The 26,215-nt window shown below is 44.0% G+C and overlaps 1 protein-coding gene across 1 annotated transcript in view; it reads left to right on the top strand.

Moving 5' to 3' along the window:
• The window catches only part of CDC123 (cell division cycle 123), a 29,479-nt gene extending 15,121 nt beyond the window's left edge, over nt 1–14,358 (top strand). Inside the window, exons 9-13 of the mRNA XM_050325585.1 lie at nt 2,287–2,409; nt 5,489–5,517; nt 10,898–11,026; nt 12,794–12,931; nt 13,797–14,358. Of these exons, the coding sequence (XP_050181542.1) occupies nt 2,287–2,409; nt 5,489–5,517; nt 10,898–11,026; nt 12,794–12,931; nt 13,797–13,823 (446 nt within the window). The 3' untranslated portion in view covers nt 13,824–14,358. The remainder of the gene's footprint in view (nt 1–2,286; nt 2,410–5,488; nt 5,518–10,897; nt 11,027–12,793; nt 12,932–13,796) is intronic.
• The last annotated feature ends 11,857 nt before the right edge of the window (nt 14,359–26,215 follow it).

The following is a 26,215-nucleotide window of genomic DNA, read 5'->3' on the forward strand; positions in this document are numbered from 1 at the left end:
TGAACAACCAGGGTATCCCCGGCATGCAAAGAGCTGGTGGGCACACTGGGAGACCTCTGGCAGCTGGAGAACAGGCAGGTTGTGCTAGAGCACGTATTTTAGGCAGCTCCAGAGTAACTGAGGGTAAATTTAGCTGAATTGCACTCCTCTGGTCGTGTAGATTATTCTCTGTTGACTACAGCAGGAGCTGAGACATCCAGTGCACAGCCAGGTGCTTGAATTGAGTGGTATGATTTCAGGCTAAGTACTACTGTGGAGTTTGAATTTGGTTTTGGTGTGGTCTACCATGGAATCTTTAGAGATGAACAGAAATGCAAATAGCACAGGGCTGGTGCACATTTACTTACCAAGGTTGAATCATTTCTGCCTGAACTCTTCCAACAAGGAAATGTTGCAGCAGTGATGAAGCAAATCCAGACTTTGCAGGAAGGAAGGTGATTTTTTTTTTTTTTTGCTTTAAGATAAAACCAGGTTTGCTCATTTTGTCTGTCTCATACCTACATATTCACAAGCTCCATGTCTACAGGTGATCCATCCAGGATACCTTGGGATGATGTGGAAGGCAAGGGCTGTTAGCTGTGTAGTCCTCATTGTTTTTCCTGTCTTCCTCTCAGCGTGGTGACTGTGGGCTTGTTCTGGATGTGCCTTTTTTTACCTAAGCCCTTTTGTTTGGCTGTTTCTTCTGGTGCTCCTACACTTCTCTTCCCATTCTCTCTCCATTTATGCCAAGTGCAGGTTTGTTACAGTTCTCTGTGACAGAGTTTATCTGAGCTGTTAGCAGGGATTGTCCATTGGGTCAGGATTGCTCAATGGCCACTGGCAGAGCTTTTTGAGGGGAGAAGAGCTGAACCCTGTCCTGTCCTGTGCTGCTGTGAGCACCACAACTGCCAGAGATACACATCACTGTGATAACCTCTAAAACATTTGAATTTAGTTTTGTTATAGAATATATATATAGTAATATTTATTTTCAAATGCCTCAAAGCATTTGTACACTGGCTAATTGAACACTGTACATTTCATGACTAGGATTTGAAACTGTAGATCTGCTAATATGTTTTTTTTTTAGCTAGCACTCCAGCTGCATTTCTGAAGATAGTTCCAAGATTTTTCACAATGTGTTCCCATGCTCTTAAAATTAATGAACCTGTCAGTCAAACTAAGGAGTGATAGTTGCAGTGTGGTGAATGATTTTCCAGTTACACATCTGCCTCCCCTGAGATGCCATCACCTCTTGGTTTTTTGTTTTTTAGACTCAGCTTCAGCTTTGCAGTGGTGTTAAAAAGTCCAAGTTCCACTGACATCATAAACTCTCTGTATGAACTTTTTTAAAAAGAGCACATCTTTGGAGGGATTGTCTTACAGTAAAACAATCTGTGTTTTGTATGTGGCTAAAATAGCAAACTGACATCGTGGATAAATGTTTTTGGGGGGGATTCTGGCTTCTTCTGTATGTAAGGAGCCTGGTTACTCGTTCTGCAGCGATGGGGCAGCTCTTGGGTTTGGCATTTGTGAAGCAGGGCATGGCAATGGCCTGTGCTGACACATCCTGCATGAGAACTGTCACTCAGGGTGGATGCAAGTGTCTGATCCTGCTGATGTCATTGTAAACTATTGTCTTGTGGAACAACAAGTGTCTGAAATTAAAGAGTTTGTGATGTAGCTGGGATAGTTTATCAAGTGTCAGATAGGCCAGAAAGCCCCTGAGGGGGTAAATGAGAGCAGCAAGGCACTTGACTGTGTGCCATGTCATTGATTTGGAGATTTAAGGTTTCACCTGTAGTGCCTCATCAGACAAGCACTTGCTATTCAAAAATCGATTCAGTGAGAATCTGTGGTCCACTAGGATCCATCATCCTTGCTGATGTGCAAGCTCAGCCTCTCCCTCTCTCATTTCATGGTTCCAAATTGTGGTCCCTGCCTCTGATGTGCAGAACAAGGGTTTTGACCTCGGTAACCAAGAGGGCATAAAACTGAGAGGAAAAGACAGGAACTGGAAACTTAAACAGAGGTGAATGTTCCTCCTGGAATTCACTTCAAAAGAGTTCAAAGGGTGTGCATAGAAAATGTAGGACAGGGCTGTTCAAGGACAAGATTCCTAATGGAAGTACTTTCAATACAGGAGAATAAAGCTAAACAGTCAGTCATTGGTGATGGTTGAGACCTGGAAGAACCTCATCTTCTGAAATAGAAATGATCACATGCACGTGCCTGATAACTGCATTTTTTCAGGTTGGTTTTTTTTCATGCCTAGAGCCTTTTATAATCAGCTGAACTCATTGACAGGTATATCCCAGAGGGACTACACCCAGTACTACGACCACATCTCCAAGCAACACGAGGACATCTGCAGAGCCATCCAGGAGTTCTTCCAGAAACACATACAGTATAAATTCTTGGATGAGGACTGTGAGTATCTTAAGGATTATCTGTGGATGTGCATCCCTCTCTTCACAGCTGTTGCTTTCCCAGGGCTTGGGCCTGTTTAACTTGGGAGAGTCTTGCAGCTCTTGTGGCTTTGGGATCAGGAGGAGCGAGGGTTTGGAGTGGCTGTAAAACTGGCAGCAAAAAAACCCCTGAAGGAACAGGCTGGAGCTCTTCAGAAAAACACAGTAAATGAGTGAAAGATCCCTTCAAAAGGCATAATGATTTTTTTTTAAGGTGTTTTCCCATTATACTTAAAAATTTTACACCTGAGAAGTAAAGTGGGAGATGCTTGACAAAAGGCATTTAGTAGTAAGAAGAATACTTGTTTATGAAGATGTTGTCAGATATTTGCTGCTAAATTATTGGCGTATTTCTTGAATAAAGTATTTTTAAGTTTCTTTTCAAGAAGTTGGAGTAATTTCTCCTGGAATATTAATGCACACCGGTCTAGGTGCCGAACCTTTTGAGTAAAGGCCACAGTGTTTGATACACCCAAGTAAATTGTCTTGTTCTTTAAAAGTGAAGTCCTTCACAAATTCTACTGGCCAATAGTTTCCTGACATGGTTTAGTGAGAATAGGATACTGTTCCATTGTGATGGGTGATCAGTCGTGGTGAAAGACACGGGGAAGAAATTTAAATTGGGTCTGGCATGGACCAAACCTCAGCTGAGTAAAATACATAAACAGAGGAATTGTCTGGTAGTTGTGTTGTCTTCTCTAAAGCTTTGAAAATTCAACCTTCAGGTAAGTTTTGAACATGGTTAGTTGTTTTGCTGAGCCACCAGGGCAGTCAAGTAGATCTGTCCTCTCTGACTGTGTGAAAAAGATACCTTCTAGTGCTGTGATCTGTTATATCAGAATTCTTAATAATTTAACCCTGCAGGGTTCCTTTATTTCTGTCCACAGAAGTTCTCAAGGACCACTTCTTGGAGAAGAGTAGCAGTCTGGAAATCAGTACACTAATTTAATAGGTCCAGAGCCTTGTGTTTTGAATTAAGATCAGTCTTATAGATCTGACATTCTGATTACTGTCTTTTAATTTTCCTCTGTGTTCCGATGTAATTTTAGCTGGTATGTAATCAACTGATAGATAAGAATTCAGGGCACTATTTTTGGAAATTGATGCCTAGATTTAGGCTCTGAAATTGCTGCCTGGTGAACTGAAAGGTCTGAAGTGTCATCTTATGTAAAGGATGGCATCTGAGTTACCTTCTTCTGGGAAAAGGAGGTTTCAGGGTGACCTTCTGGGATGAAGGTTTGTTAACCTTTTGTTCTGAGGCGCTAAATGCAGGTCCATCTGCAGAGAAATGTCATGCAGAAAATATTTTCTGGTTTTTTTGTGGGGTTTCTTTTACCCCCTTTCATTTACCCCTCATCATCTCCCTTATCTGGTAGCATATGTGTTGTTAACGATAAAATCTGGCTCTGCTTGTTTGTTTGCTTTTAAAAGGAAAGGTATTACAGCTTTTTTTTCCTGACTTCTTGTTTCGTTGGGGATTTTGATGCTGTTTGCTCTGCTTTTTCCAGTTGGTCTGGTAGCATCTCCAGATGGAAGAGTTGAGTCAGAGCAGCTGAAGCATTGCAGAGTCAGAGCAGTGGGATAACAGATGGGTGACTGCTTTATAAATACTTCTAAATTATGTTAGAACCTTCTAAATACCTTTCCTAAGAGCCCAGGAACACAGTGCTCTGGAGGTACCGGCACTTGCTGAGAGCTGGGCCTTGGCTTGCCCTCCGTGTGAGCAGGTTCTGGTGAGGTTTAACTCCAGCCTCACTGGCACAGGACAGTCCTGCTCTGAGGTGACCCCTGAGGAGAGGGAAGAGTTCAGGTTTTCTTCTCTGTTCAGTGTCCTGAAGCAGTCCTGGGGTTGCTGTTCTCCTCCTTGCGCTGATGGCTGGATCAGCCACTGAGGGCTTCTCTCCCTGAGAAAGCAGAGCACTTAATCCTCGAGTGATGTAAATTGACGCAACGGAGCTCGTGCCAGAGCTCTGTGGATGTTTAGGCTGGGTGGGCAGAGCCAGATACGTGCCTGGCTTTGGCTTTGTGGAGTTGTGGTTTGCCCTTAGCCCAGCCAACCTCACACGAAATGTCAGATCGAGCCTTACGTGCGTGGACGTGATCAATCAACATTCCCTGTTCCTGATGGGCAGCTTCCTGAGACTCAAGTGTTCTGCAGTCATATCCTGAGTTTAGTTTATCCACATGTATTGGGAAATCTCTTAGCTGAAATATTCCCTTCCTTATTCATGAAGGAAGTGACAATACAGCATTTGTCTGAGGCTTTTTTAAGCTTTCAATTTTATTTTTTTTTTTCCTTTTCTTCCTGCTAAACTGGTACAACTTTTGCATGTGGCCATGCCCTGAAGGCTTATCTGTGGATTTCCCTGGCTCAATAGAAAGGCAGCTCAAGGATTTGTTTAAGCACACAGGACAGCAGCTGATAGAAAGCTGCATGTACAGAGGTTCATGTTTCATTAAGCCAAGGGGAGGAAGAGCAAGAGCTTCGTGTCAGTCACCGCCTCCAGGGGGCTGTTTGAAGGAGCCCTTGGTAATCAGGACGTGTTCTGTGTCTGCTCTGGGTTACATCAAACAGGCACCCACCCCTTTGTTCTACAACCTGTTTGTCTTCTTAGCTGCTGAAGGCCTGATCTCCCTCAAGCAGGAACTTTCTCTTGTTAAATGGTTGTGCAGTGTCCAACTCGGTGGAGTCTTGATCCTTCCTTGAAATGTCTCCACTCTGCTGCAAATGACACAGCAGCAATGTCGAAGATAAGCTTCTCTCTGGGCTTAGAGCCTATCAAATGGTCTTCACTGGGGGGAAAAATCAACAGAGGAAACCAGCATTAAATGGAAAAACCCAGCAGCCAATCTCCCAGTGCATTAACAGCAGGTCTGAAATGCTTCAGCTCCCTCTTGGAAATGAACCTAATTCTGGCGTGCAGTTCTTGAGACATATTGACTTTGCAGATTGTGCTGTGTACACAAGTATCTATTCAGATTTAGATGTCTTTGGTGAAATATGTATCGTTGAAGATTAACACTTTTTTTCTCCTTTTCAGTTGTGTTTGATGTGTACAGAGACAGCAGGGTAAGTGAACAATAGGTTGTATATAATTGTTTATTCTGTGAAAACCCTGAAATGCTGAGATGAAGCAAGTAAGAGCTTTGTCTTCCTAGAAGTGGTTTTGGGGAAAAAACAAAAACAAAAACAAACACAAAAACCCAACCAAACAAAAAAAATTCACCAAAAGATAAAACCAAACCAAACAAAAAACCCCCCAAACCTATTTGATGTTATTCTTTTCCACAGGTCTTTTTCTATGTTAAGCTCTGTTTACAGTAGGAGAATAATAGGATTAGGGGTATAAATATGTTTGTACCAGTGAATTATTTACCATCTTCCAGATTATTAGTATCTTCCAGAGAAGCTGTCAGTCCTTAAGCAAAGAACTTTGGCTTCAGCTGCAATTCTGTCGGTTCTGTGGAATCTACTGGAGGCAGCTTAGTTTTCATCAGGACATGGAGAGTCTTTGCTGCAGCAATTTAGAGCTGAATAGACTATTTCAGTTGGAACAATCATTGAGTCCAACTGCCTGAACAGTTCAGGGCTGACCAGAAATTAAAGCACGTTATGGACAATGCTCTCAGGCACGTGGTGGGATTCTTGGGGCTGTCCTGTGCAGGGCCAGGAGCTGGACTTGATGGTCCTTGTGGGTCCCTTCCAGCTCAGGATATTCTGTGACTCTTTGAATAAGGGCATTGTCCAAATATCTCTTAAACACAAACAGATTTGGGGTGTTTTCTTTTAAAATAGCTATTTCCCTGGGCTTTATTTTTTTCCCCCATGTGTTATTTTCCCCTGTAGCATCTGAACCCATCGAAACTCATTAACACTTCTTGCAGATTATCCATGTGAGGTGGGAAAATGGTAACGTGTGCTTCACCTATGGAAGCCTAGGTATATCAAGGGATAACTCTGAAAAGGGAATATGAATGTGGCACATCCAGTTTGTGACAGATGGAAGCTGATTTTTATTTTTCCAGCTGCTCCAGCTGTGGTTCTGAGAGCTGGGCAGATCAGAACCCCGGACACCCAAATGGTGATGGAGCTGGGGAGAAACGTTCCATCTCAAATATTTAAAAGACACAGATGTGGCACTTAGGGATGTGGTTTAGTGGTGACCACAGTGGTGCTGGGTTAAAGGTTGGAATTTATGATCTTAAAGGTCTTTTCCAACCTTAACAATTCTATGAACTTCACGTGCCAGTGTCAGGATTAGTCACCTTGACTTCTCCCAGAGGCAGTGGAGAGAAATACTTGGTCAGATGAATTGTGCTTGAAAGGCACACATATATTGTTTTAAAAGGAACTACAACAAAAAATGCATTTTCTAGCCTTAAATCTGAAAACCTGATGTAGGGAATCACAGCCTGATTTTGAGAATCACATTAGTGTGTGAAAATTAAGTGTTTAGCTTAATTTTTTTTTCCCAAATCCTAAACCAGAAATGCAAAAACAATGGCTATAGACTTTTGTTCTCTGCATTTCTGGGTCTCACTGTTTAGCATGTTTAAAGTTAAGGGATTGGAGAGAGTCTTTATTTGAGTTGAGTTGGGAGTATTGGTAGCAAGTCCTGATTCTGAGTTTGACTGTTGCTAAGCTATTTTGGAATAGTTTAATAGTAAATCATGCCCATAGCTCACAAAACAGAAACTAAACAGGATGGTGCCTCATGTGGAAAAAAAACTAGTGTACTGTTTCTCAGCACAGCTTTTAATGTAGATACCTAAATCCAGGGTGGGGGCTGGGAACAGCCACTCTGTAAGGAAAATTACCTGCCCAGGCTCAGCTCCTCAGACAGAGGATGCTGCCAGGGAAAATGAGGAGCAGCACTCCAGCACTGAACCAGACTCTGCTGGTGGGTTCTCTGCCTCACAGCTGAGGCACGAAAAGAGATTATTGAAGTAAAAGCTTTCAGCCCGTGGGATCTCAAGTGAGCAGCGTTTCTTCATCTATCAAGATAAAATATATCTGTTTGTAGACTTCTCTCGGTGCCTGTTACCCTCGGGTTTTGTAAACTGCCAGATAGCCCTTTGTGTGTCAGCTCCTCCTCCTTTCACACGTACTTGTGTGGTTTGCAACCGCCTTATTTATTTATTCATCGCTCCCTTTGTGTGCGAGTTACGGGCAGCGAGAGAACACCGCGTGTTTGGCAGCGTGATTCATTTCCAGAGCCCCTGCTCCTCATCGCGCTGGTTGCACGGCAACCTCACCTACAGAACGAGACAAATGTCCACTGTCTGCTTGTTTTAAACACTTCCAACTCTTGAATATTCAGCTTGGAGGAGCAGCTTGTTGTTTGATGTGGCCGTGAGTTAGAGCAGCGTCCCTCCTGTGCTTGCCGTAGTTCCTGGGGGGACTGTGTGGAGTCCGCAGGTCCTGCTGGCTGAGCTGGAGGGTGGCAGTTCCCGATGGCTGTGCAAGAGCTGACAGAGCCCGAGAGGCAGCTCTGCTGCTGTTCTTGGTTGTCTCCCAGGTGTGAGTGGCTCCAGCCCCACTGTGGGCTCACAGCTCTGGTGAACGTGCAGTCCAGTGCTCGTGTCTCTGCCTTATGAGTGGTGTCACTGTGCAGGAAGGTGCAGCTGGAGTTAGTTAGGGAGATGTAACAGTTCAGTTTGCATTTTATCTGTCTTTGGCTTCCTTTAAGCAGCCTGTGTCATAGGCACTTCCTTTCAGCAATGTGCTGCTTGATGCTCTAGCAAAACCAAGTGTGGAGCTGGCATGGGGTGGTAAATCTATTGGTTCCTCCTTTTAGGATGAGAAAAAAATCTTTTGGTATTACAAGTTGTTTTTTTTTTTTTCCCTCCAGATATGCACAACTTTGTTTTCCTGGCTTGTACATTTCTTACAGCAAAGATTACTAATAGCAGGCAGAAGATGGCAGATAAACAGCTTTACTGCTCTTCCTTAGATAAACAGTGCAAGCCATCTGAAACTACATTTAAATCATGACATTGCATGGAAGAGTTGAAAGCGAATTTAATCTGAAGAAAAAACAGTTTGGTTACTGACCCAGGGTTATACACGCTCCTTTTAATGAGCCCTGGAAAGGGATGTTCAGTTTGTTTTGCCACTTCTCATCAATTTGCAGCTGCCAAAGCTCAGTGCAGATTTAAGACCCTCTCAAGGAAACAGCTGGTGTTGTAGATGGGGCACTGCTGCCTGCAGGGGTGGAGGGAACACCACTGGGTGCTCACAAAAACAGTGCTGCTTTCAGGAGTCTCAAACCCAGCCTTCAGTTTTTTCCAGGGTTACACATCTTCTCTAGAGAAATGATCTTGTGTTCCTGTGAAAATGCTGATTTTGGTGTGTTTGGGGTGAAGAGGGATCTCTGTGAACTTTTGTGGGGAAGCATTAAGTATAACTGTTTCTGATCCAAGGAGAGATTCTCTGAACTGATGAACGAACTTTGCCAGCCGTTGCTTTCTGTCTGTGATTAAATAGTTTCATTAGCTTGTTTCTGCAGCGTGATAGAGTGAATCTCAAACCCCAGATCAGTCCTCCTGCTGCCTTGGAGCTACCAAGAACATCCCCATTAGCAAAAGTAAAGCATGGCCTGTAATGAGAGTTTGTGCTGGCCTTTTGAGGAGGACCAAAGGTGGGAAATGACAGCAGATGTTTGGCTCTGCACTGACGGTGTCAGTGTTAGTGCAGAGGTGTTGCAGCTCAGCCAGGGGCTTCTTCACCCTTCCAGAACGAATTAGAAACCACTCAGGACTGACCCCCCTCATTTCACAGTTCCTTTTGCAGCGCTGCTGGTGCCGTGGTTTGGCCTCTTAAAATATGCCCCGTGGGAGCTGTGCCCCGTGGGCCTGCCCTGAGAGAGAGAGAGAGAGCCCTGTGACACCCTGTGTGCAGCTCCACAGCCACTGCTGTGCCCCGTGGGCCTGCCCTGAGAGAGAGAGAGAGAGAGAGAGCCCTGTGACACCCTGTGTGCAGCTCCACAGCCACTGCTGTGCCCCGTGGGCCTGCCCTGAGAGAGAGCCCTGTGCCACCCTGTGTGCAGCTCCACACCCACTGCTGTGCCCCGTGGGCCTGCCCTGAGAGAGAGAGAGAACCCTGTGACACCCTGTGTGCAGCTCCACAGCCACTGCTGTGCCCCGTGGGCCTGCCCTGAGAGAGAGAGAGAGCCCTGTGACACCCTGTGTGCAGCTCCACACCCACTGCTGGGGTGCTGGCTCAGCTCCAGTTTGCAGATGATATCACTGCTTTCATCTGCGCCGGGACTCCCCGTGCCTGCACGAGGGACTGGCTGTGGATGGCACCAGAGCAGCCAGAGCCCTTCTGTCCTCTCTCCGTGGGGTTTCCATCTTCAGGCTGGTTTTCCAGTTCCAGTTGATCTTTAATAAGCACAGTAAAACTCTTCAGCCCTGCTTATGTAACTGCAACCTTTTCCTTCCATATTTGATAGAACTGATTCCTCCCAGATGGAATACTTGTTTTGCAGAGTCTTACCAGCAGCTATAGTCACATTTAATTCCAGTTTATTACAATGTTTTCTTTTATTAGAATAGTTGACAGTTCCTTGGGTGAGGAAAGATGGCCCTGTGCTGGGGGTTGTTTCTTGAGGTGACTCAGGGGACACAGTTCCTTCCTCTCCCACACACGTCTCTGTTACCTTTAATGTGCCAGTCTCTGCTTTCATCTCCCAGCTGTGTAGCAGGAGTGCTGTTGTGCACACCACACAGCTGTTTGGAACACAAAAAGATTAAAGTACAGGCACGAGAAACTGCTCTGGACTATTGGTAATGGCTGTGTTAAAAATGCCTATAAGTTCTTCTGTATTTATCTGTATTTGTAGAGTGTCTTTGTGCTTCCAGGAGCTCCATTAGCTTTTTGTAGACCCTACTCAGTGTTTTTTGGAGTCCTTCAGAGACCAACAACAGCAATTCTTGTAGAAAACTGAATTTACAGCAGGGCTGAGGTGGCTTTTGATGGAAACCAAAATCCTTGCTTTGGTGGTTTAGGTTTATTTGTTTGGTTGTGGTTTAGGTTTGTTTGTTTTTGTTGGTGTCCTCCCTTATTCCTTGTTCCTGCTGTCTGGGGATCTTGGAGGACCATGGAGATAAGAGAGAACTTCTGTGGCCTCATCTGAAAGCACCTGGCATAGAACTAAATGCAGTTTGTTTGAGCTCTACTTGATATTTTGTTTTGTTTTTTTTTAAAAATACTTAAAGTAAATTAGTAAGTCAAAGCTTACTGTGATTTAAAACTGTATAATGTAAAGGATGTTAGACTGTTTAAAGTGCTTAAAACCAGGTAGTTTGTTTTGATATCTTTTTATCTAAAGACTAAAAATACTGTAATAATACAAGTGTTTGTGTATTCTGATTTTTTTTTTTTTTTAGTTCTTTTGTTCTGTTTTAATTCTGTGATTTGTTTTAACTCTTCTGTGGTTCCTTTGCAGGGTAAGATTTGGTTAATAGATTTTAACCCCTTTGGTGAGGTAACAGACTCCCTGCTCTTTACCTGGGAAGAACTGACCTCTGGGAAAAACTTGAAAGGAGACCAGAGTGAAGGGGAAGCAACAGAGCAGGTGAGGGAGGCTCCATAACATCCAACAGCAGTTATGGCCTTTTTTTCCCCTGTCTTTTGCTCTTGTAATCAAATTGTGATGCAAACCTCATTTTGAAGAAAATGGAGGTCCTTAACTCATGACACCCAAACTCTTTGTAAAGCAGAATCTTCCTTATTAGGCAGTAGTTAATATCCCCACAAGTATCACCTGTTAGTTTTAGATGCCTACAAGGGAATTTTTAAATCAAACAGTAGGAGCCCATATCACAGCTTGGAGCCCTTTGCAAAGAAGACACCCTGAAACTTCCTTTTACACAGTTCTGATTCTCTCCTTTCAATTTTTCTTATAATATATTACTTTCCTAGATAATCCCTTAAATTTCTGGTTGTGTTCCTGATGTCTGTCATACCTTTTCCCACATCTCCAGCTTCTTGCCTGGTGGGGGGAGTCCAGAAGAAGCTTAAATTCTTTCTCTCCCTCCTCTGGAATAACCTCAAGGGAGCCCTGTCCTCTGGTTGAACTCCCTGGTCTTGCAGAGCAGGGCTTTTCCATCTCCCTTCCAAGCAGCCTTTCCTCCATAAAAACAAGTTAACTTCCCTTTAATACAGAGAGGGAGGAATAGTCTTAGTTTTTTATATTCCAGCTTTTCTTTTTCCTCATGCTTGAGACAAGAGTCCTCACAGCTCAACAACTGCTCACACAGCCGGGTGGGAGATGGAAAATAGCGTGTTAGTGGATCTTGGGAAACACTTGAGGAGAGACATCTGAGTCCGTGTGGGCTTTTATTTTCTAGCTGTTGAGCTGCATTAGAGGGAACTGAAATGACATGCTTTGTTTGAGCTGATTTTAACCTTGGAGCTTTGCTTTGGTCCTGTGGCCATTTCCATAGCCCATGGGCAGGGAAACACCGCTCCTCAGGCTGTTGTTCAGGCCAGTTTCTCTGTCTCACAGGGTATGAAAAACCCATTCCATGAATCTTCCTGCTGAAAGCCGTGTCTCCTTTGTCAAAACACACTCCCAGTTCTTGAGCTGTCTGTGGGACACCCAGATTTTTGGTTTGGGATTTCTTTTTCTCTGGGCCAGGAGCTTTACACAGTTTTCTGTAGTGCAAGCCTGGATGAAAATTACTTAACCTGGATAAGAATAACTTATCTTCATGTTTCAGCTCATATCCAATCACAGAATCTGGTGTGGAGTGACTGATCTCTCTTTAAAATGAAGCTCCTTACTGCTGTACAGTGGGCAATTAAATTGCATGTCAACGTGTTGAGCTGAAAATTATATAATCACCCAAAACCTGTTGCTACAGTTGAGCATTTGGAGATATTTTTGGCTCTTTTGTAGAGATATTTTTTCCTTCAGTAAGTAAACTGGTTGGAAAGCTTAGGTTATAACTTCAGTGAGGTTATAGTTGCAAATGGGTTTAAACAAGGAAACCGTGAAGCCAAAGTTTGGGGATTCTTTCAAAAGATTTTTTTCTCTATGCAGATACTTATGTAGCTACTGCTGCCCCAAGTTCCTTGTAGCTCTAAGCACAGTGTATTAAAGACATTAATAATTGATACATTGCAGGAACTTCAGAGTGAGGCAATGAAAGCTGTTACTTGACTGTTTAACGTGTTTGACATTTTAAATTGCTCTGCAGTGGGCAGAGGTTTTGAGAAGAAAAACTACAATTTTTAGAAAGCACAAGTTGAGTTGAGTGAATGCCAAATAAAGTCACGGGCAGCGTGACTCAGGCAGTCTCACGGAGGAGTTCACAACGTTCTGGTGTCTCTCCCAAAGGATTATCCGGTTTTCCGCTGCACGAACAGCAAAGTCACTGTCCAGCCCAGTCCCTACCTGAGCTACCGACTGCCCAAGGACTTTGTGGACCTTTCCACAGGAGAGGATGTTCACAAACTCATCGACTTCCTTAAACTGGTAAGAAGTGGCAGGAGAAATTCCTGACCTTCCAGCCCTGTCGGATGGAAACGTCGAAGTCCCTGGAACTGTGCTTTTGTAATTAACACACATTCTGTAATTATGGGAAAAGTAATGTATGAAGCCATCAGCAAATGTATTGTTGGGTTAATTGTTTTTGAAGTGATGGAGAGCAAGCTTTCATACTGATCTCACTGCAGTGAGATCAGTATGAAAGCTTGCTCTCCATCACTTCAAAAACAATTGATTTTATCAATTTAAGGAATGAATGTAGTTTGACACATCTAACTGAAGATGTTTTTCTCCCTCATTTTTTAGAAAGATGTTTTCTTTTCTAATTTAAATGTAAATACAAATGTAATACAATTAGAAATGTACTTTTTGAATGCCTGGAGCTAATGCTTTTAAGAACCTCTTTAAAAGTTAGAAGGTAAGTATATTAGGAAAAACCCCAAAACAGTTATTCCTTTTTCAATACACTTTCTTTATTTCTTTGATGAACAGTGATATAAAAACATGACATCTTTGTAAGGCAGGGAAGGGAGGGCAGGTTTACCTGCATCTTGACCACTGGCTCTTGCCACCACCATGATGCTTTCTGATCCTTGTGTATTCCATTAGTTAATGCACAGGGCAAATCTTGTTCTTTACTGGAAATAAAACCTTGTTGTTTGGGATGAGGGAGAGGGCTGATATTACTCTGTTCCTTTTTCTGGAAACATTATCTCTCAGCATTCAAAAAGTGGCTTAGAAACGCAGTCATTGTCTAATCCATTGTATCTGAAAAGTCTTGTCATGATTTATTAGTGCTCCTATTTCAGATAACTGTGGCCTAACATTATGAACTCTCCTGTTCTGTTGACAGAAGAGAAATCAGCAAGATGATGACTGAGGTACCCAGAAGCATTACACTGAATTACAAGCAAGAAATGTGGCTACAGCTATATTTAGCATAACTATTAAACTATTGATTTGAAGAAAACATGCTTTTTATAGTCAATGAAAGAACCGAAGAGCTGTTCATCCTCTGTGTCTCTTGGTTTATATAAAAGCGTAGAAGAGCTTTTTCAGGGCAATATGAAAGGTCAGGGTGAGTTCTCGCTGGATTCCAGGTGCAAGCAAGCCACGGTCTGAGTGCAATGAACAACTGCTTTCCCATCTCATATTGTGAGGATTGATGCCACTGAGCTCTGCCTTTGGACTCTTCACTGATAAATATGGCAACACGTCATGCTTGTGCAGGTAAAACATCCAGCATCCTCTGAGCTTAGGCACAGTCCTGCTTCAAATGTGGTCACAAAGAAAAAGGAATGTACATTTTTATCTGTAGTAACCTTTTAAAATTGTAAATGGATTTTCGTTCGGGAGCACTTCTCGTCCTTTATGTAAAAAAAAAAAAAGAAATAAATAAAAAAGTGGAGAAGGGATGTTTGTTGTGAGGGCTGATAACTTCATTTCAGAGTGCAGGTATAGCTACAGCAGGCTACTTAGGGTTTGAAAACTTTGCATACTAGGAATTTGAAATTCTGAATGCATTTCAAGTGAAGTAGCATTATCACAGTCACTAAAGTGATGACATTTGTTAAACTTCACCAAATTTCATTTCATTTGCATAGTAAAACTTTCCTGAAACCTATTTTTTTTAACAGGATTTCATACTAGACATCATCTGTGACATTAGTCTACACAGTTAAACATAACATCAGCCTGTAATTTTGTATTCAGACTCAGTTTTATTTCTTCTGTATCTCAGAGTTTCTTAAGAACATGATTACTCTTTCAGCTCTTAAAATGCTGGATTCATTTGGTGGCACTTCACGTTCTGTGCCTAAATGGAAGCTTGGCTAAATTGGGGAAACAGAAGTTCTTGTTACCAATTGCTGTGATTTGGGACTTTTGGATACAGGTGTTTGCATGGCATCAGTCATTCCTTAACAGTGTGCAGAGTTCCCATTGAAAAAAAAAAAGGACATTTGGAGCTGCTCAGAGCCCCTGGAAATTGGTTCTTATTTCACAAACCAGTCATGTGATACTCTCTGTGTATAGAGAGCAGTTCATGTTTCTTTGCCTTGCTTTTGCTGTCAATTTGGAGTGGTGCTTGGTTACAATCTGTTCTTGGATGTTAAATCTGAGCTTAGATGTTAAATTATTACTTAGTGTCTTTATTTAGCTTCCCTTTTGAATGAAAACTCACTCTAGTTAAAGGTTATGCAGTTTTAGAATCCTGTTTCTCACCCTTGTCAGAGGGATTATTTGAGTATAAACGTCTCTAAATCAGGTAGGAACTTCGAAGTGTAAGAAAATCAACAAAGCTTTCCTTTCTCTTTTAAAGTTTCTAGCCATAACTTAAACTGATGTGATGATCTGCCCGGTCTTCCTTTATACACATGATGCTCTGAAGCTTCCAGTGGATTCATAAATGCTTCTGAACTACAGATTATTGTCTTTAAAAATACAGAGTCTTGGTTTAAAGCTGTAAGATAGTTTCCTGCAGCTTTCATGTAGGCTCCACAAATTAATTTACCATTATCTCAGCTTTCTTTGATGGGTATTTACCAGAACATACACAGTGATGGGACCAGTTTGATGGGACTCTGGAGTGTCCCTTTAGGTGAGCAGGCTGCAGTTTTTCTCCCCTGTGATGTGCTGACAGATGCCAAATCTGAATCCATGATAGCCAAGCTACCAAACACTGATATTGGACTTTATTTTGGAGTTGCAGGAGCTTCTCCCACTTTCTCTGGTTTTAGTCTCAAAGAAGAGCCATGAAAGGCAGCTGAGCAAAACCACTGGTTCCACGTTCAGCTCCTGGTACAGAAACGGTCCCCACTCTAAAAGTCTGTTCTACACAATCAGGCCCCCCAAAATATCATATCCTTCCAGCTTCAGTGCTTCCTTTAGAGGTACTCTGCTTCTTTGCTCAACTTCAGACAGTGATTTTGTTTGTCTGCTAGGTTAAAGAATGCTCTTCTGAAAGAGTTCTGATCCCCTGTGACCTTTTGATCTGCAAGGCTGATTAATGACCACACTCCTTTTGGGGAGGTGGGGAAGCTCATGTTGATAGACTGAAAATGCTTCAGATCAGTTTTACACTGAGTGGTTTATGACACTTGTATGATCACCATTTGCTGAGCAAAGGCCAGCTACACACTATATATTCTTAATTATATGCTTAAAACAGTCTATAAAGGCACTTGCAATCCCATCTAGATGACAAACACAAGCAGTTTTAGAGGGAGGGAACGTGCAGTCGTTTTATTCAGATCCTGTGCTTGCCAAACCCTTCCCAAGTCTGGCTGTGTCTCGTGGCTGGAGGGGGGAGATTCAGTTCTTGGACTGCAGCTCTGCCAGGAGTGCCCAGGAGAGTCCTGATTGTTCCACAGCCAACACTTGCAATATTTGATCTCCCAGGTGGATAGTGGGGATCAGAATTCCAGTAACCCCGTAAGTAGAACTTGTTAACAAGTACTGGCTTAGTTCAGGATTCTGTTTGTACTCCTTTGACTCTTCTTTCTCCAGTGTTGCTCACGTGTTTCCTTGCCCACCAGCCTCTTATTTGGGTAAACATAAAGATCAGAATTGGCAGCAGCAGCATGGATAACACCGACCTGAATTTTAAAATCTCCCTCTGTCCACTTTTCTCACTCTTACGAAGACTTGTTTTTGAGTGGTGCTCTGTAATATCTAAAAAAAAACCCAACCCAAGCACTAAGAGCAGGGGAGTGACAGCCAGCTCTGATCTCAGTAAAATCAGTAGCACTTGTTGGATTCTGGTCACGGTGTATGGCTCATAAAAATCCACATAACTGCACCTGACACCCTTAGGTAGGAATTAATTTCATGTATCTCATTGTCATGCACTCCCCTGTTGCTCATGTCCAGGATGGGGAAAAAAGGTACCCTGTGAGATGCAGTTCAGGTGCCCATTTGAGCAACAGAGACCCTTAGACAACTGTCATGGTTTCAGGTGAGCATTGGCAGGTGAAGGGACTCCAAAACAGATCAGTGGTGGTGTGGAGATGGGGAATAGCAAGGCACAAACCTGTGGGAAAATCCTTCTGGTGCCTCTGTGCATGGCTGAGTTCAGCTTTCACAAACTGCTGGACCACAGGGTGTTTGTCAGTGAGTATAACCAGGCAAATCAGCTTGATTTCAACCTTCAAGGCCAAGGAGTATCAGTTCCAGTTGGGTTGGGACACTGAGTCTATCAGTACCAGAAATAATATTGAGCTAAAATGTGGTATTTTTGGCCAAGAGAAGATGGGCCTTATAGTGTAATACAGAAACAGACCACAGTGCTTTTGATTCATGAGGGATGCTCGTTAACACTGATGTTTAGAGGCTTCATAAACCTATCTTAGCAAAAGCTTACCTGGATGTTACATTAATAGTGTTTAATTTCTATTGGAATTTGGTGACCTCTGTAAAGAGGAAGTCTCCAACTTGGGGTCATCCTGAAATGATATAGAGTTAAAATAAGACTTGTTGCCATAACTGGGGTGTTTTGTGCAGACCTGAAGCTTTCTCAAAGACACAGAGCCCTTAAGCAGCTATGTGTGATTACAGATTTTTATGGTAATAAGGGCACTGGCACTGCAGTGAGTCTGGTTTTGGGGATTTTGGTTGTGTTTTTTGGGGAGCAGGGAAGTTGAGGGGAGAGATTTGCTGCTGTATTTCTCTGGGTGAACTATTGCAGCAATATTGCAGCTATCTGGGTGCCAGTAGTGTTTTAACTGTTCTGAGGTGCTCTGAATAGCTGACCAGGCTTCTTCCAAGGATGTGTTTTGGCAGCTTGTAGGGGAAAGTTTGCTTGGCTGGTTGGTCAGAAATGCTGACTGCTCAGAACCTTTCTGCAGGGAAGCAGGCTAGTTACAAATGAACTTTCAGGGGAGATTTGTGACTCCTTAACACCATTACTGGCCAAGAGAAAGAGAATGATCAATACTTGTTATTTCTAGTCTTTAGGGCTTAAATGCAGCTGGTGGAGGGGCTTGAAGTTTTGGGTTCTGTCTTAGCTTCTGCTGTGAAACTCTGTGTCCTGAGAGACTGTTGCACCTCACTGACGTAAATGAATTATTCAGGGAAGCTGGGACTGTAAGATCCAGGAGAGAGAACGAGGCAACATGCGAAGCTAAAACGTCTGTACACCACTATGAGGAATGCACAGGAGGAACTCTTTGTCAATATGTGTCAAAAATGATTGCTGGGCATCGCACAGACTTTGGGAGATGAAAACTGCAGCATTGGAATGGAGACTTTTCTCTCAGGAAAGGCTGGAGGCTCAGTGCTGAACATCAGCAGAGTCTGTATTACCAGAGCTTGGGTAACATGGAATCCCAGAATGGTTTGGCCTGGAATGGACTGTTAGAAGTCATCCAGTCCTCAAACACTTCCAGGAATGGGGCATTCACAACTTCTCTGGGCACCCTCTTCCTATGTCTCACCAAATTCATCATGAAAATTTTTTTCCTTAATGTTTAAACTGACCCTCTTTCAGTTTAAAGCTGCTGCCCCTTGTCCTGTCTTTATTTGTGTTTCCTATAAGCCCCTTTGAAGTATTGAAAAGCTATGGTCCCCTCAGAGCTTTCCTCAGCTTTCCCCACCTCTCTCAGCCTTTCCTCTCTAGAGAGGTGTTCCAGCCTTAGGATCATTTTTGTGGCCTCCTCTGGCCTTATTCCAACAGGTCCATGTCCTTCCTGTGCTGAGGGCCCCGGAGCTGGAAGCAGCACTGCAGGTGGGGTCTCATGAGAGCAGAGCAGAGGGGCAGAACCCCCTCCCTCGAGCTGCTGTCCATGGTCCTTGTGATGCAGCCCAGGACACAGTTGGCTTTCTGGGGTGTGAGCACACATTGACAGCTTGTGCCCAATTTTTCACCCACCAATATTCCCAAACAATGAATTCTGGTGGAAATGGGAGGTATTCACTGCTTAGGTATCTGCTGGGAAAGTTCCTACCATGTGAAAACTTGAAAAGACAAAAAGTTAATAGATTTTTTTTTTCCACAGAGGACAGTTTGTATTTCAGAAGGTACAGGGTGTTATTCTGCAACTGGCTCTTCTGGGTTACAGTCAGGCTTATTTGATGCAGTTAAAACTTGTCAATTCAGAGGTAATTTGGGTGGAAAGTGGCTGTGGAGTTGGCATTGGGTGCTCTGGAGAAAGCAGGGAGATGAGAGAAGCAGAATAAGGACCTCAAAAGGCAGTTTTGGTAAGTGTGGGGGTTGATGCCAGGGTCCATTTGGGAGAGGATAGGGGGGATAACTGAAGGAAGGTGTTTTTTTAATGGCCCAGCAGATCTCCTAATGTGAAGGGAAAATGGCATAGCAAGGGCTTCTAAGGATCAGTCACAATGAAAACTGCAGAAATCTGAGGGAAAGGCACATGATTAAGTGTGAAAAGATGAGGGGATGGAGAGAAAACGACAGATGATTCAGAGAAAACTGATGCAGTTAATGTTTTCTTTGCCTCCTTTCTCCTTTTTACAAGAAAGAGGAGGAAATGAGCTAAATTAACACAATCTAGCAGAAAAATTGCACTTGGAATGGCTATTGGTATGTAGCCAGAAAGGGCATTGTGAGACCACTGTACACTTTATTGCAGGGTCTGTGTTTCTCTGTAACTTCATTAATGGCTGGAGCGGTGAAATAAAGAGCCTGTAGAAAACCCTGCAGTTGGCAGCGACTTGAGAACACACTCAGGCACCTCAGAGGGCTGTGTCAGAATTCCAAATGGCCATAATCCACAGGAAAAAGGGCCTGAAATAACGAGGAGAAATTGGATAGAGGCGAGTGCAGAGAGCTGTAGTTAGGAGGAGAAATCAGACGCTCGAGCAGCAGGACGGTGGGAGTGGATAAGTTACAGTGCAGACCATTCAATGCGAGGCGATAATAAGCTGTTGGGGGAGGATAAAGGCAGGTGTCATTCTGGGCTAGCAGGAGAGAGGGAGGGAAGAAATGAGAGATTATTTTGTTTGGTGAGGGGATGGTGTGCTGCCACGTGTCACTTCAGGCACAACAGTGCAAGTAATGCCTCGGTCATTGGAGAGCGGCCAACGATTGAATAAAAAAAAAATCACAGAATACTTCAAGTTAAAAGGGATCCATAAGGATCACTGTGTCCAGCTCCCTGCTCCTCACAGGACTACCTAAAACTAAACTCTGTGACTAAGAGCATTGTCCAGACTCTGCTTGAAGTCTGTCAGGCTTGGTGCTGTGAGCACTCCCCCAGGGATCCTGCACACACTCTGATAGTCTGATGTCCTTCTTACATTGTGGAGCCCAAAACTGGCACAATATTCCAGGTGAGGCCACCCCAGAGCAGAGCGTGACAATCCCCTCCCTGGCCCAGCTGGCAATGCTGTGCCTGATGCCCCCCAAGGACACAGCTGGCCCTCCTGGCTACCAGGGCACTGCTGGCTCATATTCAACTTACACAGATTCATGAGGTCTCTCTGAGCCTTCTCTTCTGCAGGAGAAACAATGCCAGCTCTCTCTGCCTTTCCTCCCAGAAGACATGGTCCAGTGCCAGACAGATTGCTGCAAGGAGCACCCCAGAGGTGGAGGACAGCTGTGAACTCCAAGAGCTTAGAGAAGATTACTGCAGTGATGGAACATGTTTTTCTAACTGCGGTGGGTGTCAGGCTCTAATCCCAGAGGAAACAACCCGACCTATGATACCATCTTTGAAGGGCAGTGGAGGGTAGAAGGCAGCAAAGGGGCTGACCTGCCTTCTCCAGCTGGCTTTTCCAAGTTATTGCCTGCTGATTCTGGGACAGCAAGATGCCCCTTGTGCCCTGGCTTTGGGGTCAGGAATGCACTACGAGCTGCCTCCAATCCCTGCCCTCCACAAGTGTGGAGATGGGGAAGGGCCTGGAGGGGAAGCCGTAAGGAGGAGCGGCTGAGGGCACTTGGTTTGTTCAGCTGGAGAAGAGGAGACTGAGGGGAGACCTCACTGCAGTTACAACTCCCTTGTGAGAAGAAGAGGAGGGACAGGCAGTGATGTCTTCTCTCTGGTGACCAGTGACAGGAGCCAAGGGAATAGCCTGCAGTTGTGTCAGTGGAGGATTGGGTTGGATACTAGAGAAGGTTCTTCCCCCAGAGGGTGGCTGGGCCCTGGAACAGGCTCATCATAGCAGTGCTCACAGCACCAAGCCTGGCAGAGCTCAAGAAGCACTTGGATGATGCTCTCAGGCACATGGTGTGACTCTTGGGGATGGTCCTGTGCAGGGCTAAGGGTTGGACTCGATGATCCTTGTGTGTCCTTTTCAACTCAGCATATTCTGTGATTCTGTGTTTCTTCCCATTTGTCTCTGCTTAGGCACTTAAATGGGCATTTTGGCTCTTTCAGCCACTTGTGTCCTGGGTCCAGGGTCAGGAAGGACGTTTTTTTCCTGTGGGTTTTTTGCCTGTGGGGCAGTTCATTGTTATCACAGGAAAATGTGGTTCATTAGAAACGGCAAAATCTGAATTCTTCAACATGGGACAAGGGGACGAGGTTCCATGCTGGTTTTAAATGAAATCAGCTAATATGTAGCAAAGATGAGCAGGTAGAGACATCAGAGGAGAAAATAATCCCAGCCCTAAGGCAAGATACAAGGGGAGTCTGGGGAATGCTCAGTCTTCCTTGGGACCCTTCCTCATCCTATTTCTCACCTTCCAGATGGTGTGAAAATCTCTGCCTCATTCAGTGAGGCAAACCCCCCTCAAACTTCAGATCTCACCTGTGGATGCCACAGGCCCTTTCAAAGTGGTATCCAGCTTGATTTCACTGACTGCAGATGGAAGCCCTCAGTGCTCTCCTACGTGCACGTGGCTGCCACCACCTCTTTTGGGGGTGTGGTGGCTCAGCCCTCCTCAGTGCACAGGGGTGAAGAGAGGGGGAATTCAGCTCCAGCACTGGGTTTGCATTTGGGTTTTCTCCCTTTTCCAGGAGGCAGTGATCCACACCGAGGAGTCAACCAGAGTCCAGGAATAGCAGTCAGTCTCTCATAGAAACCATTTGATTGGCACCACTGAGCTGCAAAAAGACCCTGTGGGCTTGGTGACAGATTCTGATCGCCTGGAGATTGGTTTTACTCTTTTATCTCACAGCGAGGGGAAGAAAGCTCATCTGATATCCTTTGTACTTGCATACACCTGGGAAAGGGATAGAGGATCTTTTGAAAAGGAGATGCAGAATGGGATCAGGCGTGTAAAAAGGGGGGGAAAGTGTCATGCTGGAAGCCCTCTCTCTCTAAGAGTTTGCCTTGTGGGATTCGCTGTTCTTTGGAGTGTGAATACTCCAGGAACAAAAAAAGAAAATCAATAAAAAAAAGGCACTCCTGTAATTTGCTGGTAATTCTTAATTATAGAAAAATACGTCTGATGGAATTGTTGCTCAACTCCTCTCCATTTTTAACCTAATTGGATCAAGAGCTTTCTTTAACATCACGAAAATAGGCAGATAAATGGAGAGATGGGCACGAGTGAAATGCTCTGTAAGGCCCTTCCTGAAGGAAAGGCTGCAGTAGTGGTTTCTCTAGCAGTGGGTGATGAGTCCATGAGAAATATCTGTGGTGAATGCCCTGCAGGCAAGAAAACCTTCAGCACGAATTTCTTCTATAAGTCATTATAGAAATAAACTCCCAAACCCAAGCCTTGCCCACCTTCTGATACCTCACAGGTAAAATTCAGATGAGTTTGAGTCAGAAACCTGAAACCGTCAAACAACCTGGGTTAATTTGGACAGTTTGACTTGCTTTTCATGATCCTTTTCCATGAAGAAGACTTGAAAATAAGTGCTAATGAGTGCTAATTGCTGCTGTTTCACCAGTCGGCCCTTATGGCCCTGAGCAGCAATTGATGGTGACTCCTTGCAGTGGCTGTGATTTATTTACTGGATAAGCCATTAGGGAATTAGCGTGGATTTCTAAATAAGATACTCAACACCTGAAATACCCTGGCAATCAGTAAAAGAACCACCCTTTTACCTCACTCCTCAGATCACGCTCAGCGTTTTTCCCGGTGTTTTAGGAAAAAGGGGCCTTTTCCATAAACCCATGAACATCTGAGACCCTCCCAGCCTCTGCTGTGTGCATTCAAGGGAGAAGTTGGAGTGCTGCCCAAGGATGGAGGCTGCTCCACGCTGGGCTGTCAAGGTGGGGAACAGAAACTGGTATGTAATATTTGGGCATCTGGTTCTCATTTTTCCTATTCAACCCGAGATTCTTCTGGGTATGGAAACAGTTACTCCACTTGATGGTAATTTCCTAAGCAAAAGATTATCTGCTTCTCTCTAACATGGACATATAATTTCTTAGCTTCAATTATGTTGTTTTAATACACATAGCAAAGATAATTCCCCCTAATTATTACCTTGAGCACATGGCTGCAGATTCTGTTTACAGATTTTTTTTTTTCAGTAGGAAATCTGCATTAGTCCTAAATATTGAAGTGTTTTTCATTAATGAGGGTGCTAATAAGTTATTCAGCCTCCAGCTTTCATGTGTCAGGAGATCAGGGCTGTATTGACTTCGTGGCTGCAAAGCCCTCTTTAAATTTAACATAGGGGAAAAGCCAGGACCCAACCCTGAAACAAATTAACTGGAGTTGTTCCAGACACCTGCAACTGCCACGTGTAACCATCGGTCTGGCATCTGACATTTACAGCTCAAGAAACGGGTTTCTGTTTGGAATGGCATTAACCAGCTACCAGGAACCTCTGGAGCCCGAGAACAGCACCGTGCGCTGCTCCAGCTGCTCCATTTTCCTCTGAGGCTTCCCCATGGAAGAAGGACCAGAAGGAGCTGAAGCAGAGGATAAAGCAAATAAACACTGCACACGGTAGGAAACCAAAGTCTGTTTTCCAAACTGCAAATCCCCTGTGTCTACAGAGTGCCTTGCATTGAGCTCCTGTCCCTTCCATGTGGCCTTTCATCCTCAGACTCCTTCCTCGTGTTCCTCAGTCACGGGCAAGGCCAGGCACAACCTCCTGGGGATAATTTTGAGCTGTGCCTGGGCTCACCAGCTCAAATCTGGTCAGCCAGAAGGACAAGAAGAACAGGCAACTATCCCCCCTACACTGTTGGTTAATGGGGGAGGTACTAATTTCACACTCTGCTTTTCCTCCAACCAACCACTGTTTTTCACAAAAAATGTATGTGCTTCGTATATTAATTTTTAGTTCAAAACTGATACAAATTGGCCACTTGTGGGGACAGAGGAATCACAAAAGTCCTTGAGGGAACCAGGCTAAAATGTGGGATGTGTTTTGCATCTCAGCACCTTTACACATCTTTCTTCCATCCCTGTCTCCCACTGGAGCTGCATCCATCACACTGCCTGCAATCCCACCTGCACAGAGACACAACATTTCACAAGGCTCTCCAGGAGCCTCCAGCAGCTCGTTAAACAAGATAATCCTGGTTGCACTGCTTCCTACAAATGCTTCCATTCATAGATCCAGCACTTGCTTCTCCTAATTAAAGGCAATGCTCCCAGTTTGGATACGTTTTGCCAACAGTGAAGTGAGAGACATCTTTAAATTAAATAAGAAAGGCAAAATATCATTAACATGAGATAGTAACACACAGGATAACTTCAGAAAGTTGGGTTTCCTCTCTAATTGAAGTACCATTTATAACATTTCCCTCCTAGCCTATACATTTTTCTTCCTATCTGATGATTTCTCTTATAATATCATTCAGGTCTATTAAAAACAATTAATTTTCTTTGGAATACAAGACCATCTTTTGGCAAAAATAAATATAATGAATTTTGGGAAAATGAAGGCATTTAGTACTCCAGTGACTAAATGCTGGGTTTTGTCTCATGTCACATTTCAGGAAATTGTATTAGTTTGAAGTTCAAATGTTGTTCATGAGGTTTGAGAGGGATTGTACAGGAGAAATAGAAAATAAGGGGCAGAAAGTTACTAGTATGGGATATAGGGGTAAAAACAGAGAGTGGGCCAGGAGAGAGATGGATACCTTTGATCCAGCCAATATTTGTGTGTAGTTTGACCTTGCTCAGGATTTCCACTGAACTGGATCCTGTTGTAGACAGTGACACCGTGCTCTTTGCAGTGATGAATTTGTAGTAACTGAGCTGAGCCTTTCCAACTGTGAGACTCCTTGCAAGCTGAATGCAAACTCGATTATTCCAGGTTTGGTACTTTGACATAAAAAGAATTAAAAAAGAAGCATAAAGTATGCCTTATTGCCCATATACCTGTAGTTGTGTCTCTCTGGGGCACTGTGAGGTGGCTCTTTGTTCCAGCTTGAGTGTTTTAGCTGCACTTTCTGTGTGTGGGTGGAGATGCTTTATGAATGTGTGTTTGGCTTTGTGCAGTTATGCAAGAGCAGGTTTCTTAAATAGAGGAAACCCGGGAAACACAGAGAGAACAGAGCCCACCCACCCTGGAGCACCAAAACCCTCTGCAGGAACCTCACACCTTCTCCAGGCTTCATTCCCAAGGGAGAACAAGGAGAAGGGAGCAGGTGGTGTTAACAGACGTTGCAATAAGCTGATTTATTTCCACTGCTGGAGGGGCTGTCCACGAGATGGCATCACCCAGTTTGAAGGCTGTGGGAACTGACCTGTCCTTGAGGGTGAGGGAGAACACGCTACAAAGGTGGGTCCTGGTGCAGTGGCATATAAGCTAAAAAAAACCCAAACAAGCAAGCAAACAAACAAACACCCCCCCCCCCCCAAAAAAAAACAACCAAACCAAACCAAACAACAACAACAACAACAAAAACAAACCACAAAAAAAACCCACAAAAAAACCCAAACCAAACCAAAAAAAAAAAAAAAACAAAACAAAAAAACCCAAACAAGAAGAGAAAGGAAGCAAAATATATTTTCAGTCTAAATTGATAGGGTGAAACCAAGGGATTGATTTGGCCCTCTGTGCTGGATCAGAGGTGTGTGCAGAGCCAACTTCTGCTCTGGACAGAACGTGATGGGAGAGCAAATAGAAAAGCCGGTGCCCAGGTTACAGTAACCAAGGCCAGCTGAGCAATTTGTTACATCCCACGGGTCTGTCCTGGGCTGGAAGAGGCTGCCAAAGAAAATATGCTCAGGGGATGTGTTTTGGACGTTTTTTTGGAGCTCTCAGCAGTAGTGTCAGAGCTTCTGGCTTGCACTGGCCCGGGGACTGCCTGCAGGTAGAGGTGTTTTGGGACAGCATCAGTGTCTAGGTCCAAGCTTGCTCCACAGTGGGATGACTCCAGCATTTTGGACATCTCACATAGGTTTGTCACTCCCACAGAGCCAGGTGTGGGCTCAGCCCCTCAATCCAGGGCGTG

The sequence above is a fragment of the Myiozetetes cayanensis genome, unplaced genomic scaffold (assembly GCF_022539395.1).
Source record: "Myiozetetes cayanensis isolate MyiCay16 unplaced genomic scaffold, myiCay2020 scf3, whole genome shotgun sequence".
NCBI lineage: Eukaryota > Metazoa > Chordata > Aves > Passeriformes > Tyrannidae > Myiozetetes > Myiozetetes cayanensis.